The following is a 17,646-nucleotide window of genomic DNA, read 5'->3' as shown; positions in this document are numbered from 1 at the left end:
ATGCAATTAACATTTAGTACGTTTCTAAGAAAAACCAGAGCACTATTACAGTGCCTAGGAAAATTGAAGTGTTTCACACTTCTGTATTAATTTTTTAAAACATTTTTCTCACTTCTGCACGACCTATTAATATAAGCATATATACTTTCATCCAAAAATGTCCTTTTCTCCCCCAAGATGGTTTATCCTAAAGATAAAGAAAATAAAAGTTTCACTTGTTTGGGAAATTATAAATTGCACTCCCAAAGAAAGTTCAGAAATGCAGTTTCAGATCCAACTAAATAAAAGCTCTGGTAAACTGACAATTCACAAACATCCTTTGAATGACTCAAAAGCAACATAAATGGGAAAATATCTTAGCAGAAAACATCACATTTCAGGATTAGAAAATAATCATTCTGATTTTAGAAATAGCAAGACAAGAAAGCATTTATGCAATCAACTTTAGTGCTGAACTTAGACATAAATCAAAGTTTAATTTTCAGAAAGTTCTCTGATATTATACATCTTCCACTAATTACTTTTACATTTTAAAACCAAATTACTCTGGATAAATAACTGTCTGCCAAAAGGTCCATAATGCTATTCAACAAATTGAATAATCTGTTTTCATCATCATGTAGTAGACGTCTTTTACAGTTTCTTTCTTAGTAGTTAGGTAGCATAATTTGTACAATAATTACTGAATATTCTCCAAAATAAATACTTCACATCAGAGTAATATAAACGGCCAGTAAATCGCTATTACTAAGTAAGTCTGAACCAAGCTGTCATTTCCCACTCCAGGATGCAGGCCCTGGCAAAGAATTACAAACACGAAGACCTTACAGCTAGAAGAGAGACCTCTAGTGTGTGTTGGAGAACTTTATATTGGGCTTCAGGCATAATTAATACAGCAAAATCACTGCAGTCATTTTGAATACTGTGGTGGGAGATTTTTTGCCAACTCTCACTCACGCTCGATTCATTTCAAAATTTCTTCCCAGCCAACGTATGACATTTTTGTCTAATGAGTGGCTTTCTTTTCATAAACACATTCCTAAACCTGTTAAGTTTTCTCTGGGATGCAAAGTTTTAAAATTCAATGATCACCTTTGCAACCTAATTAGTAAACACAAAACCTACTGTCATTGAAACAATTGCTAACAATTCTTTCCAAAGAGCAGCAGCAGGACTCCTGAGCCAAATTGTTGTAGTCAGTGGGCAGTCTTCTGAACACCAGCCCCTCATGGTAAGCCAACTGCCACACAAATATAAACACGAGGAAGAGATCGGCACATTGCCCATTATCCGGGAGACAAATGGACCCACTTCTATTTCAAATTCACCAAGTAGATTAGCGATTAGTTTCCACGGATTCCCATCTAAGCAGGTAAATTCCTTGATGCAAAAGCAGATTTAATGCATCATTCGATGGCATCAGTCTCAGCCTTTCAAACTTTTATTCCCCCCGTTTCCACATTAAAAACACATTTGTGAGACACACAGAAAATGTTTCTCTAAAACACACACACACACACACAAAACAGGAGGTCTCTTAAGGAGTCTACCGCTGAGAAGGTAAAAGCATTTTGCTCATTTTTAATTTGCTAAAACAATCCAAGCATGCTTGGTACCCAGAGGGTATTCTCAAATAAACTTGTATCTCTAGCTGCCAGCTTCGTTGATTGAAAACAGAAGGCAAACGTTTCTTAAAGAATGAGTATGTTAAACTGTTACGTCTCTCCCAGCTCCACCACGGGGACACACACACACACACAGACACACACACGGGTACACACAAACACATCCATCAAGGATTTGCTTGAAAGCAGCCAGTTCTACGATCAGAGAGGTACGCGGCATTTGTACCAGATTACTTCTGCCCACTGCGGTGCGCCTCTTAGCGAGGAAGCCGGTGGCGCTGGGACAGCGGGCCGTTCCCGCGTGCCTCTCTCCACGCACAAAGCCGACATTCAACTTTGCTAACTTTAGTCGGCTCCCGCCCAGCCGGCCCCCGTAGCACCGTCACGGTGAAAACATGTTGATGCCAGAAACTCAGTTTCCAAGGCGGTGCAAGGGTTCGAAAGCACAAAGGCAGACACACGGTCGACCCGCGCGCTAGCTAGCAAGTTGCGGTGCTCCGGGGCGGCGGCGCGGAGCCGGCGTCCAGGTAAGGGATTTCTGCACCGCGGCTCCCGTCTCCCCTTCCTGGATGCTCTGCGAGTCCGACCTCACTTTTCACGCGAATTCACCAGGATGCGCCCCCCACCCAGGCTCCTTTTTTCTCCAGGAGGCGCGGACTCTTATTTTCCAGCCCAGTGCCTCTGCGGGGCGGGAGAGGAAGCACACGTCGTGTTTCCATAACGAGGGGCGGCGGGGAGGGGGCGGGGGGAGAAGTGGAAAGAGGTCAAAAAGGAGCCAAACTGCATCCCTCCCCCCCGCCCCCCACCTCGGGGCCCGCAGCGCCGGTTCAGACGGCGGAGGCGGCCGGGAAACCCTGTCCCTTTAAGGGCGCCCCGGCCGCCAGCAGGCGAGGGAAGGATGCGGGGCTTCGGCCGCAGGCACCGAGGGGCGCGGCGGGCGCCGCAGAGCCCCAGCCATTACCTGCCGCGCTCCCGTCCTTCGCCCACCCGGCGCCCCCTCCCCGGTCCCCGCCTCCCGGGGAGACTTCTAATCCGGAGCACGTGCCGTGCCCTTTATCAGGGGAGGCGGTGGGGAGGAAGAGGAATGAGAGCTTTTTAAAAATAAATGAAACGTTTGCATCCAAAGCGCGGGGTGGGGGTGGGGGTGCGGGGGGGCTGGAAGAGGGAGGGGGTGGTGGTGGGAGGGGGCTTTAAAGGCACCCGGGTGGGCGGAGGCGGCGGATCCGGATCAGCCCGGCCCGAGACGGACGGCGGACAGCGCTGGGCACCGGGCGCCGCTCACAAAGGGGAGCGGGGCGGTCCGGCCCGGGCCGGGGAGGGGAAGGAGAAAAACCGCCCCGGGCCCTCTCCGCTCGGCCGCCACAATGGCGTCTTTCACGGGGCGTCTGGGGGGCGCCGCCGAGGCTGCTGCGGGCAGAGGGGGCGGTGGTGCGCCCCCCACCCTCCAGGCGGGAGCGGAGCCCCGGGCGCCGTCGCCCCCGCGCGCCCCGCTGCGCCGTTCTCTCGGCCGAGGGCGCTCCTGCCGGCGGCGGCGGTGGCGGCGAGTGGGGGCTCTGGGAGGCTCTCGGCGGGGCCGGTTCGCGGAGCTCGGCGCCCGGGAAGAAAGGGACGCGCGCGGTTCGCCGAGGAGGGCGGGGGAGTGAGGGCGGAGGCAGAGCGGCGGCCGAACGGCCGCCGGGGAAGCTGGCGCGCGAGCGGCCGGCGGGCGGGCGGGCTGGCGGGCGGCGCTGGCATCGGCTCCGAGAGCCGCGGCCGCTCCGCTCCAAGAGCCGGAACCGGGCCCCCAGATCCGGAAGCCCGGCCCTGGAGCGCCGGCCCCCGGCCGCCCCGGCCCCCGCGGCCGCGCCCGCTCCGCCCCGCTCTGCTCCCTCTCGGGGAGGCACGCCGAGGAGCGGCGAGAGCAGCCCCGAAGGAGGGGGCGGCCGCTGCCCCGCAGCCGGTCCGAGCGGCTCCCGAGCCGCCGCGGCGGGCTGTGTGTGTGCGAGTGTGCCGCGCTCTCGCCCCATGCCTGGCACATGCGTAAAAGCGAGTTGCGCCCAAAGTCCCAGCCATACCCTCCTTAGCAAATAATAACAAACCCAAACCGTCAGATCTTACCTGAAACATTGAAGCACAAAGTCTCTCTCCAAGTCCCCTTTTCCTTTTCCTCTCCCCCCTTTTCCGATTTCTCTCCCAGCGATCTGCTCGGCTCGCCACACCAGAGAGAAATGCAATAGCTTGGCTAAGGTAGACAGAACAAAATACAGAGAAGAGTTGCTCCAGGGCTTTGAAACCCCTCAAGGCAAGGATCAGGATACAATTAGCTCATGCCTCTACCTCCAGTCTAAATCAATCTCCAAAATAAAACTTAAATCAAATTAACTGATCACAGGGCAGACAATTGATCTCCTTCAAAAAATAAAGCTCTACATAGACATATAGAAAAATATACATATAGGAAAATTTTTTTTCAGATTTTTTTTTTGGTGGAAAAACAGTCTTATTCCAGCCTCCAACTTGCTTTTTACCCTCCTCTTGCACAGAAAAGCTGATTTTAATCGTTGTGATTAGTTTTGATGTAACGTTTCCGCGGGCGATTTCTGCAAATGGATGGAGTGTTTCTTTGCCAAAAGAGGGAAAAGCAGCAGATGATGATAATTATAAGGATTGTTGCTTGTTTCTTTTTATTTGTGTTTAGGGCTCTCTATTCACTTTCTCAAGTTGACCTGACACTGCTGTTACACTAAGGTCGCGCAACTTGTTGATGAAGATCACCGCCCTGTCTGATCAAAGGATAGGTGATAATTTGGCAATGGAGCAGCGCATTTTTGGTTCCTTTGGCGACAAAACGTCCCAAATGACGTGGATAAAAATAAGCACATGCAGTGTGCTTTGCCCCAATCAAGTCTGAATCAGCGCCTGGGGGTGATACACAAACTCATTTCAAATGTTCAACCATGCAGAATTGCAAAAAGATTGAAGGAGTTACACCGCATTTTTTTTTTTTAAATAGCAAAATTAAAAGAAAACAAAACCTACATTAGGTGTAGCCAGGGACCTACCATTAAGGTTTATTTGATCAACCTTGTAAACATACCTCCCCTGCTCCCCTCTTCCCTCCCTTGCTTCCCTCCACCTGGTCTCTTTTATAGGGGGGTTTGTATAATTCCATTATTTGCTCACTAGAGCTAAAGAGACTCTAACATAAACACATTTCCCCAGATTGCTACTCTGATTCTGACCTCCCCCACTCCCCATCACATCTCCTTCCTCTCTGAGTCTTTGTTCAAAGAGACTGTGCTCAAGCCCTTCCTTACCTTAATTCTTTTTAGTTAGCATGGAATATTTGGTTGTAACTCAAGGATCACCTCCCATTAGTGTTAGAGCCATGCAGGATACTTTTTGAAATGGTATTTTTTTTTTTTTTTTTTTTGAGCACTTCACAGTTCATTAATTCAAAGACTTTGCTGACATTTCTTATGAAAAAGACCAGGCTGTAAGGCCAAGGATACTAAAAAAAGAAAGGGGGGGGGCACTAAATAGAACCAGACATGTCCGATGAATACCTGCAATTGGCAGCATTTCACGGGAAGTATTTTTTCACGGGAAGTATTTTTTCACAATCATTTTACCTAGAAAGTAAGCAACCCCCTCCCGAAATACCAGCAAAAAAGGGAAGGTCCAAGCTTTAAAACAATACATAGTTGATTAGATCGGTTCTGCTGTGACATGAGATAAATGTCATCATGAGAATCAGGGATGTTGGTAGATTTTTTGAAGACATAAGTTCCTATGACATAGAAATCTGGTTTGAGAATATCAGTACCCTATAAAAAGAAAAGAGTAGCTTCCAAAACAACTCAAAACAAAATTATGTTGTTCTGTGCATATTCTATTTCAATCTCCCCCCCCCCAACACACACACACACACACACACACACACACACACACACACACACAAGGGAGATATAGTCTCTGATCTGCTATAAAAAAATTCTGATGTCTACAAAACCCCAAATACAATTGAGTATAAACTGCTCTCGTCCCCATGTGTGTGTGTGCGGAGTCACTTCAGTTGTATCTGACTTTGCAACCCCATGGACTGTAGCTTGCCAGGCTCTTCTGCCCATGGGGATTCTCCAGGCAAGAATACTGGAGTGGCTTGCCCTTTCCTTCTCCAGGGGATATTCCCTACTCAGAGATTGATCCCGCATCTCTTACGTCCCCTGCATTGCAAATGGGTTCTTTACCAGTAGCGCCACCTGGGAAGCCCCATTCTTGCCCCCAAATGGCACTAAATGTTAATATAGGAGAACACGAGCAGAAAAGACACCATGGAAGAACCAGCCTCGATTCATTGAAATGACTTAATACATTAAAGGTGTGGCCTTAAAGTGATTTCATCCAAGTCTGGAGAACTGTGTATCATCATCTTGGAATGTGAGAGCCAGGAAGACCATTTGTGGGAGAGCATCTGGTACTTCTCATTATTTTCCAGAAGAGGCAAAAGCTACTTGCCCAAAGTCGTAAGCCAGCCCCTGACAGGGCCAAGGCCAGGCCACAGAGGCAGGCCAGAGGAAAGGTGAATGGTGCTCTCTCACTCCCCAAAGGCACTCATGTAGAGAAACCATAGGCATTCCAAATTCTGCTGACATGGCTTAAACCGTATTTTGGAATTCCCTTTCTGGAATTGTCCTAAGAGCTTAGTCGCGTCAGTCGTGTCCGACTCTCTGTGGCTGTAGACTGTAGCCCATCAAGCTCCTCTGTTCATGGGATTTTCCAGATAAGAATACTGGAGTGGGTTGCCATTTCTTCCTCCAGGAGATCTTCCCCACCCAGGGATCAAACCCACGTCTCCTGTGTCTCCTGCATTGCAGGCGGATTCTTCACTGGCTGAGCCATAGGGGAAACCCAAAAGCCTATTAGCACATTCTTTTTAATATCTCTGAGGTCAACAAATCTTTGTCCTTTGATGTTTGACTTTTGGAAACAATCCGCCCCCCTTCCCCGCACCCCACCAAAAAAAAGAAAAATTAGTACCAGGTCTGGGGAATAAGTTAATGACGGAAGCAGGTTTATGCTATTTAGTCAAAAAAGAATGACCAAAAACAGTAAACAATGAGGCCAGTTTTCTTATTAGCACTTAAATGGATTAAAGACAATTCTCAAAATGTTTTCAGCAGTGGAATTACTGGGGCTTTGTTTTCCAGGATAGCTACTTGGAAAGGAATAATATTCATTTGTGCAAATTAAGTTCTGAAGCATTCATTTTTAAGATGTTTTCTTACTTTAGAATGACATCACTTACAAAAAGATGGACTTCTTGGACATTAGGTCAGTGACATTTTTAAGTGACCCAACCTATTCAGTTGATCCCTGAGTTTGTGGTAATCCAGTGGCAAATAGACTGCAGAATAAGGCCTTATTTTACTGTGGTGAGGACCTTAATGTTCTCGTATTTTGAAGGAGACTCAAAGTTCAGATGGTGGGTATTGAGATTGAAAAGTTATTTTGTCCTGTGCAATTTAAAAAGATGAACTAATGTCACAACCTTCAAATCTAGGACAAGGTAAACTTATTTCAAATTTTAAAATAGATATTTAATGAAATGGCATGTGAAAAGCAGGGTCCATGTCTTGCTAAATATAAGATATGAACTTACTGATTTTATTTCAATCAATCTTGTAATCATAACTAAAGTACTTTTTATCTAATTAATACCTGCGCAAGTGCTTTTCTGTATTTTGTGATTTCTGCAGTGCATCCCCCCCACCCCCAATCATTAAGGAACTAGGAAAAAGTATATTAAAAATCCTTCCAACCTTCTTTTTCAATAAATAGTTGAAGTGAGACCAGCAGCCTAAAAACTATCAGCAACACGGAAAATGATGGCAATAAAATTGTCAGCAAGAAAACAATCAAAAAGAATACACAGGCCTTTGTTTCCATCTTCTGGTGTCTCTCTCCAAATGAGTTCCACCAGTTTTTAAAGGCAGAAAAACAATGATAGAATTTTTTGAGTTGAAACCAGCAGCTTTGTGGGGAAAAGTTTAGCACTGGCACCTTTGAGGAAGAGAAAAAGATCTTCTTTAAGGGGAGCAGCAGCCCCTTCTAATATGAATGTGGAGACAGCTCATTTGGCCGTCTCTGAGTCACCGAACCCTCAAATCACAAGTTTGCACAGAAACCGTGGCTTTGTCCAGGGGAAGCCCTGCGGGACAGTCTTGGTGGCGATTTGACAAGACGTGGACATTAGTTGCTGAGATGAAATGTGAAATTGAAGAGCCCTCCACTGAAGCAGCCAGACACCCAGACCAAAGCTAAAAATTCCATTGCACTTTCCATTAAGAAGAAGGAAGGAGCCTCAGTGCTTGGGTTCAGCCTGAACAGGCCTGGGTATCATCACCCTTTTCTTTCTTTATGTAATGAAATGATGATATTTCCATCATTGCTCCAAAGAGGTCTACTTAAAACTACTCTGACAGGCCCTTTAACCCAGGAAGCAAATTAGGTTGTTTTATTTTTATCTTCCAGTCAGTTTGGGGGAGGAAACCACCTGTTTTTTATCAGCCAACCTGAAACTCCCCATAACTCTGCGGAATGTGTACATTTTCCTAGAGTTGAATAGAAGCATTAATGAGCTCAAACAGAATGGGTTTGTGATTCCTGGAGCTTTGGCTCTACCACCACCTGTTTATAATTAGCCTCTGGAAAATAGACTAGTTTTCTGTAATGCTGTCCATGTTAAGAGTTTGTATATCTCACTTTCCAAAAAGGTAGACCTTATAACAGTGGCAGACCTGCTAACGGGCATCAGTTTCATCTCAGCCGTGATTTTGAATAGAAACAGGTATCAAATCCTTGTACTGAGGCCCTTAAATCAGACTGATCTTTTATCAAAGCTTATTGCTTATACTCACACATTATGAAGCAATACAGAAGATGAATGCAGAAATAAAACTTGTGTGTCACAGAATACCCTTCAGTTCAGTTCAATTCAGTCGCTCAGTCATGTCCGACTCTTTGCAACCCCATGAATCGCAGTATGGCAGGCCTCCCTGTCCATCACCAACTCCCGGAGTTAACTCAAACACGTGTCCATCGAGTCGGTGATGCCATCCAGTCATCTCATCCTCTGTCGTCCCCTGCTCCTCCTGCCCCCAGTGCCTCCCAGCATCAGGGTCTTTTCCAATGAGTCAGCTCTTCGCATGAGGTGGCCAAAGTACTGGAGTTTCAGCTTCAGCGTCAGTCCTTCCAATGAACACCCAGGACTGATCTCCTTTAGGATGGACTGATTGGATCTCCTTGCAGTCCAAGGGACTCTCAAGAGTCTTCTCCAACACCACAGTTCAAAAGCATCAATTTTTCGGCACTCAGCTTTCTTTATAGTCCAACTATCACATCCACATATGACTACTGGAAAAACCATAGCCTTGACTAGACGGACTTTTGTTGGCAAAGTAATGTCTCTGGTTTTTAATATGCTGTCTAGATTGGTCATAACTTTCCTTCCAAGCAGTAAGCGTCTTTTAATTTCATGGCTGCAATCACCATCTGCAGTGATTTTGGAGCCCAGAAAAGTAAAGTCTGACACTGTTTCCACTGTTTCCCCATCTATTTCCCATGAAGTGATGGGACCAGATGCCATGATCTTAGTTTTCTGAATGTTGAGCTTTAAGCCAACTTTTTCACTCTCCTCTTTCACTTTCATCAGGAGGCTTTTTAGTTCCTCTTCACTTTCTGCCAGAAGGGTGGTGTCATCTGCATATCTGAGGTTATTGATATTTCTCCCAGCAATCTTGATTCCACCTTGTGCTTCTTCCAGTCCAGCGTTTCTCATGATGTACTCTGCATATGAGTTAAATAGGCAGGGTGACAATATACAGCCTTGATGTACTCCTTTTCCTATTTGGAACCAGTCTGTTGTTCCATGTCCAGTTCTAACTGTTGCTTCTTGACCTGCATATAAGTTTCTCAAGAGGCAGGTCAGGTGGTCTGGTATGCCCATCTCTTTCAGAATTTTCCACAGTTTATCGTGATCCACACAGTCAAAGGCTTTGGCATAGTCAATAAAGCAGAAATAGATGTTTTTCTGGAACTCTCTTGCTTTTTCGATGATCCAGTAGATGTTGGCAATTTGATCTCTGGTTCCTCTGCCTTTTCTAAAACCAGCTTGAACATTTGGAAGTTCTCGGTTCACGTATTGCTGAAGCCTGGCATGGAGAATTTTGAGCATTACTTTACTGGCATGTGAGATGAGTGCAATTGTGCGGTAGTTTGAGCATTCTTTGGCATTGCCTTTCTTAGGGATTGGAATGAAAACTGACCTTTTCCAGTCCTGTGACCCCTGCTGAGTTTTCCAAATTTGCTGGCATATTGTGTATAGCACTTTCACATCATCATCTTCATGATTTGAAATAGCTCAACTGGAATTCAATCACCTCCACTAGCTTTGTTCATAGTGATGCTTTCTAAGGCCCACTTGACTTCACATTCCAGGATGTCTGGCTCTACGTAAGTGATCACACCATCATGATTATGTGTGTCGTGAGGATCTTTTTTGTACAGTTCTGTGAATTCTTGCCACCTCTTCTTAATATCTTCTGCTTCTGTTAGGTCCATACCATTTCTGTCCTTTATCGAACTCATCTTGGCATGAAATGTTCCCTTGGTATCTCTAATTTTCTTGAAGAGATCTCTAGTCTTTCCCATTCTATTGTTTTCCTCTATTTCTTTGCATTGATTGCTGAGAAAGGCTTTCTTATCTCTCCTTGCTATTCTCTGGAACTCTGCATTCAAATGGGAATATCTTTCCCTTTCTCCTTTGCTTTATACTACCCTTACCACCCTTTAAATAGTCTTACTTGATAGAGAAACACCTTCTTTGGCAAGGAAGTTGATGTGTAAAAAAAGGCTTGGGTAGCACCTATATTTCTTCCTGGAATTTAAAATCCTTTGCTGGACCATCACATTCTATATTTCAAATAAATAAATGCTACTAAGTGATACCAACCTAATTTATTGAGTTACACTCGCAGCTCTGCAACTTAACCTGATCCTTAGTTTCTTTAGGCATAAAATTTGAGCGAACATTCCCAACTTGAAGCCTTATGTTGAGGTTGAATGGGCTAATACATAGGAAGCATTTATAACTATGCCTGGAGAACAGTGAGTTCTCAAGTGATAGCAATTATGATCACTATGGTTTATAGTAGTGTTTGTTGAATATGTAGTATTATTGTTGAATAAATAACATATTCCATGAGTAGTTCAGGAAGAACAATATTTTTGCAATGAGAGGTATCTCATTTATTGGAATTTCAGTGGCTGATCTTCTTTAAAGATTATTAAATTTCATTTTGTAGTTTCATCTAGAAACCACACAGACACCTCCCTCTTTCATGTAAAATAATGGGGGAAATGAGATTGTCTCCAGGGGAAATTAGCAAGGAAACATCCTATATGAATGGTGCTCCTCACAAGGGAAGACTCTTGTTCCTTGGAGGATCCTTGATTTTGACAAGACTGTCTCATGCATAGAAAACAATTAATTAAGCATTTTGTATAATTGCTTGTATTCATATAAAAAATGGGACTCAACTAGAATTCTGCCATGAACCTCTTTCTTCCTCATTATTTGCTTTTTCGCCTTTTAGGAATTACAGGATCAGCACAAGCAAGTGCTTTAGAAACGAAAGTTTAAGAAAAGAAAATAGCATTTGAAAAATCAGAAGAGATGAACTTCAGGGCCTGATTCACATCTTTAAGAAATAGTCCAGTCAGGCAATCCCATCATATTACCCAATTTTCTACACTTTCCAGTTTATGTATATTCTTCTTTCCCAAGCTTTAAACAGTTATCATTTTCAGGCTGTTCCATAGTCTGTACAAAGCTATGCAGTGGTTCTTTTAAGGAAACATTTTAAAGATAAACCTTTCATTAGCTATTTTGTTCCATTTCATATTTTAGCGTCCCATGGTAAACTAGCTGGCATTGAAAGGTACCTCTATTTGCAGCACGATACGTCTCATGCAGAGCTCATCCGGTAGAGGACTACTTAGCTCTGCTTCACTGTTCTTCTGTCTGAACCAAGACTGTTCATGAGAAACCCCATAATACAACTGAGGCCCCTCGGGGGCACCATATACATTTATGTAAAGTTATCTTCTCATGCATCCTCTGGGTGTCAGAACCTCTCAGATTTGCTAACCATAAAAAATCTGCCTTAAGCACATTACTAACTTTAAAACTATAATGATAGGGATGTCATATTTCAATTTTTAAAAAACCTTTCCCTGGGACTTCCCTGGTGGTCCAGTGGCTAAAACTCCATGCTCCCAATGCAGGGGGCCAGGGTTCGATACCTGGTGAGGTAACTAGATCCTGCATGCTGCAGCCAAGACCTGGCACAGCCAAATACATATTTTCTTTAAAAAAGCCCAGACAAATGCTCAGGCTATGTCCTATTTCAGGACAATGAGAACCTAGTTAAGAAGGTCTACTCAAATGATTGGTTCTAGGAAATAAAATAAAGCACTTTCCCTGTTCCACTCCTGAAAAGGACCCTATAAAACTTATCCAATGGCCATCATCCTATGATTGAAAGTATAGCATTTATTTAACAGAAAAAAAAATCGTGAATAGGCTTTAGTTAAAAATAAACCCAAGAACAGCAACAAAAAGAATCTGGTGAAAAAAAAATTAAACAAGAAACAAATATATTACTGTTTAGGATGTACAGGGGCCACTATAAATAAATTGCTATGGGAAGCAAGAATTTTGTACTTTCTTTAAAGTTATCGAGAGAGAAAGCATCTCTGGAGCCTTACTGAGCATAAGCCTGAACAGTTAAATTGGGTGCTGGGAGGTGGGGGAACAAGTTGACAGAACTATTCAGCATGGGGGTTTAAATGATTTCAATATTATTCTTAATAATAACATTAATGATAGTAGTGATAAGAAACAATTATGAATGATGGAAGGGAACTTCAATTGTGTAAAGACCATCTGGCTATGAGAGTCAGACATGAAATTCTAAAATCCTCAATCTGTCCCTCTAAGGTTGCTTTGTAGATAATGGATATCTTAATTTTTTAAAAAGAAAAAAAAAAACAAACCCTCGTATCCATTGTACCAAATGTACAGCAGCTCCTGCTGAGAAAACAAAGCCTCTGTGTCTCTTTCTTTCCTAATCGTCGTTGTCCCCAAAAAACAAAGGCTCTGTGAAAGACCTTAGAAGATACTGATAGTAACTCATCAGTCTTTTATGTTATTTGTCTGCCTCTGAAGATTTTTGATTGGTAATTGTTCTGATCATCCTGTGACTTTTCATTTCCCCAAAGTGGGGGGTGAGAATTACCCCAGGTTTTCCTCCTACAGTAAAAAGCTTTCAAAAAGAAATTTGGGGAGGGGGTAGAGTGAGAAGGATGAGATTTTTGGTCTGCCACCAATATATAATTTAAAACATCGTTATGTGGGAATGAGAAATAACAGGAAAGAGGAGGCATCTAACTCAGAACCTGGAACATGGTTGGAATTGTTAGTAATAGTATGGTAATATTAGTAGATCTTTTTCCTTTTATTTATTACACCTAGGGTTTAGTTGTTTAAAAAAATTTTTTGATGCTCTGTCATGTCAAAATATTGTGGGAATCAAAGGACAAAATATTGTCTGATTTCACCTACATGGGGTACCTAGATAGAGTATCAAATTCATAGGGACAGGACTATATCAGTAGTTACTAGGAACTGGGGAAGAGGAGAGAATGTGGTTATTGTTTAATGGGTACAGAGCTTCAATTTGGGAAGATGAAAAATATCTGAAGATGGACAGTGGTGAGAGTTAAACAACAACATGAATATGCTTAATGCTACTGAACTGTACACTTAAAAAAGACTAAAGTGAGAACTTACTATGTTTTACCACCATCACCTCAACAAAAAAGAAAAAACTGCAAATGTCTCTCTACCAACTCACATGTGAACTCAGACCACTTCTGTACTCAGCTCAAGTTCATTGCAGAGTCCTTCACTGTGTTATAAAAACTTGTATAATCTGAGTCAGGTCAAATCCCTGGAAATAGCTGAGCTTCCCCAGGTTTCTTCCCTTTGACAAATTCTAGTTAAAGAGATTTGGGGGGAGGTAGAAAGGGCTCAGTCTTTGGTCTGCAACAAATACATAATTTAAGACTTATCTTTATGTGGTAAAGAGAAATATCAAAGAGAAGGCATCTATGTCTAGATCCTTGGAATTACATAGGCAAAACAGTCTTCTGTTCAACAATATTTTATATTTTTTTATTTGACTATGCCAGATCTTAGTTGCAGCATATGGGATCTAGTCCCCCCACCAGGGACTGAACCAAGGTGCCCTGCATTGGGAGCATGGAGTCTTAGCCTCTGGGCCACCACGGGAATCCCTTGACAATATTTTAGATGTGTCCCATATGTTTGTCATTCTGTAGACAGGACCTTGTACCTTGCCCCTTGAAAATGCAAAATCTAAAGCAGTTTGTAGATTAATGAAGTAATTAACGAAATGGAATCCTTTGCCTCCTGTTATGGATGTAACACTAGTTGAGGGAACTGGAACTGGATGATGCCTTGTTTTGTTTTGGGAAGTTATGAAACTAAAAGTCCATGTTTTTACTTTTTCATTTCTCTTGGGGTTTGGGTTGGTTTGGATCGACCACATAGGCTGCAGGCTTAGTCTTCTTGCTTCATTCTTTGTGGCCATCCACAGATGCTTGGATCCATCCACTTGGTTTAAACACCCACTTCCTTTAGCCTCATGGTTATTTGCTATAGTTTTATTGGTGCCCTTCTATTTCCCAGAAATGGATTTTTTTTTGTTTCTGGAAACAGCAGCAATAGAAATCGTTAGATGTTGAAGAATAAGAACACAGCTTTCTCCTGTTTTCTTCTTTTCCTTCTTCATATGGGTATGTCACTCACTGGTTTTTTAAATCTACTCAGCCTAAAAACTGATCTTCATCTGTGGTTCATCTATTCCTCTTTCCTATGGTTTCTTGGTAAGGAATGTTGTTGGTGACGGCAGACAGGGCCTATCAAAATCACATTTAGAGAAGTGCCTTTTTGAGATATTGATATTATTCAACTCTTTCTCCCTGAGCTGTGTTGTGAGTTTCCCAGAAAAATATCTTCCAGAAGCAAAAGGGAGACTCTTAACCAGAATAGATTCTTCCTCATGTCTGAGCTAAAAGGAATGAAGCCTATGGTAGAGATGCTAGAAAAAAAAATTGTAATTGATAATGAATAAATTAAGAGGCAGACCCAACTCAAGGAGCCCTCTGCAGATTTATGGGAGCAAGACTGGGGTTAGGTGGTGGAGAATGAATAAACCTACTTCTCCTTTCCCTTCTTTCATCTCTTACAAGTCACAAGTTCCCATTTTCATTCCCTGAAGAACTAGAAGGAGTAAATTAAGATGTTAATGTGAATCTCCAATACTTTAACCACATCATGCAAAGAGCTAACTCATTGGAAAAGACCCTGATGCTGAGAAAGATTGAGGGCAAAGGAGAAAAGGGTGGAAGAGGATGAGATAGATAGACTCACTGACTCAATGGACATGAGTTTGAGCAAACTCAGGGAAATAGTGAAGGACAGGGAAGCCTGGCATGTTGCAGTCCATGGTGTCAAAAAGAGTTGGCCATAACTTAGTGACTGAACAACAACAATAAGAACAAATATGAATCTCCATTTTAAGACAATGTGTTGAATTTGAAAGCATCTTGACACAGATTTTAGTTTATATTTTAGTAATTTTTTTTTTTTTTTAGGAAAATTGCTTTACAATGTTGTGTTGGTTTCTGCTATACAAGAGAGTGAGACAGTCATCATTTTATATACATTCCCCTCCCTCTTGAGCCTCCCTCCCCTCCCCCATCCCATCCCCTTTAGGGCATCACAGAGCACCAGGCCAGGCTCCCTGTGTTAGGTAGCAGCTTCCCTCTAGCTAGCTGTTTTACACATGATGGTGTATACATGTCAAGGTTACTTCTCAATTCGTCCCACTCTTTCCTTCCTGCACTGTGTCCACAAGTCCATTCTCTACATCTGCATCTCCATTCCTTCCCTGCAACGAGGCGCATCAGTACCATTTTTATAGATGACATATCTATGCATGAATAGATTTTGTTTTTCTCTTTCTGACTTTGAGTCTATATTTTAATATACCACAAATTTAGCCTTATCTAACTCTGCCACTATTCCACTTAAGCCTGTTGGCTTCCCTTTAAGACTTTCCTTTCTTTCTAACCTTCCTCATTCAAACTGAGACAATAAGTTCTGTTTGTACAGTTAACCGAACACTTTCACCTCCATTACTTCGTTTGGTCCTGTCAACCAGGAGGGTTAAGCCAGTTGTACTGAAGATGAAGAAAGAGAAAGACATGTAGTAAGAGGAAGAGCCTTCTCTGACTCCAAGACCAGACTCTCTCCATCAGATGAGAACTCACATTTGTCTTAGTCATAACCAGGCATTTTGCTCTCAATTTCATCTATTTTGTACTCATCTTTGGCTTCTTAGACCCAAAACTGGTTTTGCAGGAAACATATATAAAATGAAATAGTGAATGAGCCTTTCAAATAATTCATTCTGTGCCACTGCTGCTGCTAAGTCGCTTCAGTCGTGTCCAACTCTGTGCGACCCCATAGACGGCAGCCCACCAGGCTCCCCCGTCCCTGGGATTCTCCAGGCAAGAACACTGGAGTGGGTTGCCATTTCCTTCTCCAGTGCATGAAAGTGAAAAGTGAAAGTGAAGTCACTCAGTCGTGTCTGACTCTTAGCAACCTCATGGACTGCAGCCCACCAGGCTCCTCTGCCCATGGGATTTTCCAGGCAAGAGTACTGGAGTGGGGCGCCATTGCCTTCTCTGGTTCTATGCCACAGTATTCAGTAAATAAAACAAGAGAAAAAAGAAGTCAACCAATTTCTTTATCCTTAGGCTAAGCTCCTGGCTTGTATGATGAAATAGGAAAGTGACTTCTTCCTCTTCTCCCTCCTCCTTTCTCTGTCTCTTTTCTATGACGACTTTGGCTCTTGTAGTTACTCTGCTGTCATCACTCTCCTGAGGTCTCCTGAGGTTCTGTGATGATCTCTCTATAGGCAGAGCTTGCTTCCTGATGCGCTGGTGGGTGGGTAGTCAAACCCACAATTCAGAGACATTGAACGAGATGCAGCTGGCTTTGGAAACCTCAGTAAGACCTTCCTCTCCTGGGAGTGAGCAGGAAAGGGGTGGCTTTGTCTAGAGTAAAGAATAACTATTACTAGGGTGGTTGACTCTTTGTAATGCCAAAATGAAAGTCGTTCAGTCGTATCCCATGGACTATAGCCTGCCAAGCTCCTCTGTTCATGGAATTCTCCAGGCATTTCTACTGGAATGGGTGGCTGTTCCCTTCTCCAGGGGGTCTTCCCAACCCAGGGATCAAACCCAGGTTTCCTGCATTGCAGGTGGGTTTTTTACCATCTGAGCCACCAGGGAATCCCTGTAATGCCAAGGCCATCCTCAGTTTTGGAAACAAGAAAGGAGGCAGGCAGGCAAGAAGCAGAAAATCTCTTCCTCATGTTCCTAAGCTGATAAATACCCCTGCAACTCTGTGCCGGGCCATAATTCTTATAACTTGGCTTAGGTCACAGAGTTCAACTCAGGGATGCCTGGAAGCTAAATGGGCATAGATGGACTTGAAATGGTAGAACATAAGTTCTCCATTCTTGACCGTAGCTCACCAGGCTTCTCTGTCCATGGAATTCTCCAGACAAGAATACTGGAGTGGGTTTCCATTCCCTTCTCCAGGGGATCTTTCTGACCTAGGGATGGAACCTGGGTCTCCTGCATTGCAGGCAGATTCTTTACCATCTGAGCCAGCAGGGAAGCCCACTCTCCATTCTTTAGGTACCCCGTTTGTATTCTACCTTCTTCGTTTCAATTTGCATCAAATCTTTCTTCTTCTTGGTACCTTCCCTAGTCCTCCACTGGTGACTAGGAGGGGGGTGGGAGGGGAAGGTGTTTTCCAACC

General features: G+C 43.5%; 1 protein-coding gene and 1 long non-coding RNA gene across 2 annotated transcripts in view; one reads left to right on the top strand and one right to left on the bottom strand.

Moving 5' to 3' along the window:
- Nucleotides 1-3,862, bottom strand: part of KCTD1 (potassium channel tetramerization domain containing 1) — a 196,982-nt gene extending 193,120 nt beyond the window's left edge. The window contains exon 1 of the mRNA XM_065932411.1: nt 3,723-3,862. Coding sequence (XP_065788483.1) covers nt 3,723-3,731 — 9 coding nt within the window. The 5' untranslated portion in view covers nt 3,732-3,862. The remainder of the gene's footprint in view (nt 1-3,722) is intronic.
- Nucleotides 469-17,646, top strand: part of LOC136166298 (uncharacterized) — a 36,765-nt gene continuing 19,587 nt past the window's right edge. Inside the window, exon 1 of the long non-coding RNA XR_010662877.1 lies at nt 469-2,152. This is a non-coding gene — a long non-coding RNA (uncharacterized lncRNA). The remainder of the gene's footprint in view (nt 2,153-17,646) is intronic.

This window comes from Muntiacus reevesi, chromosome 4 (assembly GCF_963930625.1).
Source record: "Muntiacus reevesi chromosome 4, mMunRee1.1, whole genome shotgun sequence".
Taxonomy (NCBI): domain Eukaryota; kingdom Metazoa; phylum Chordata; class Mammalia; order Artiodactyla; family Cervidae; genus Muntiacus; species Muntiacus reevesi.
Note: the sequence above shows the minus strand (reverse complement) of the source record. Positions and strands in the feature narration are given on the sequence as shown.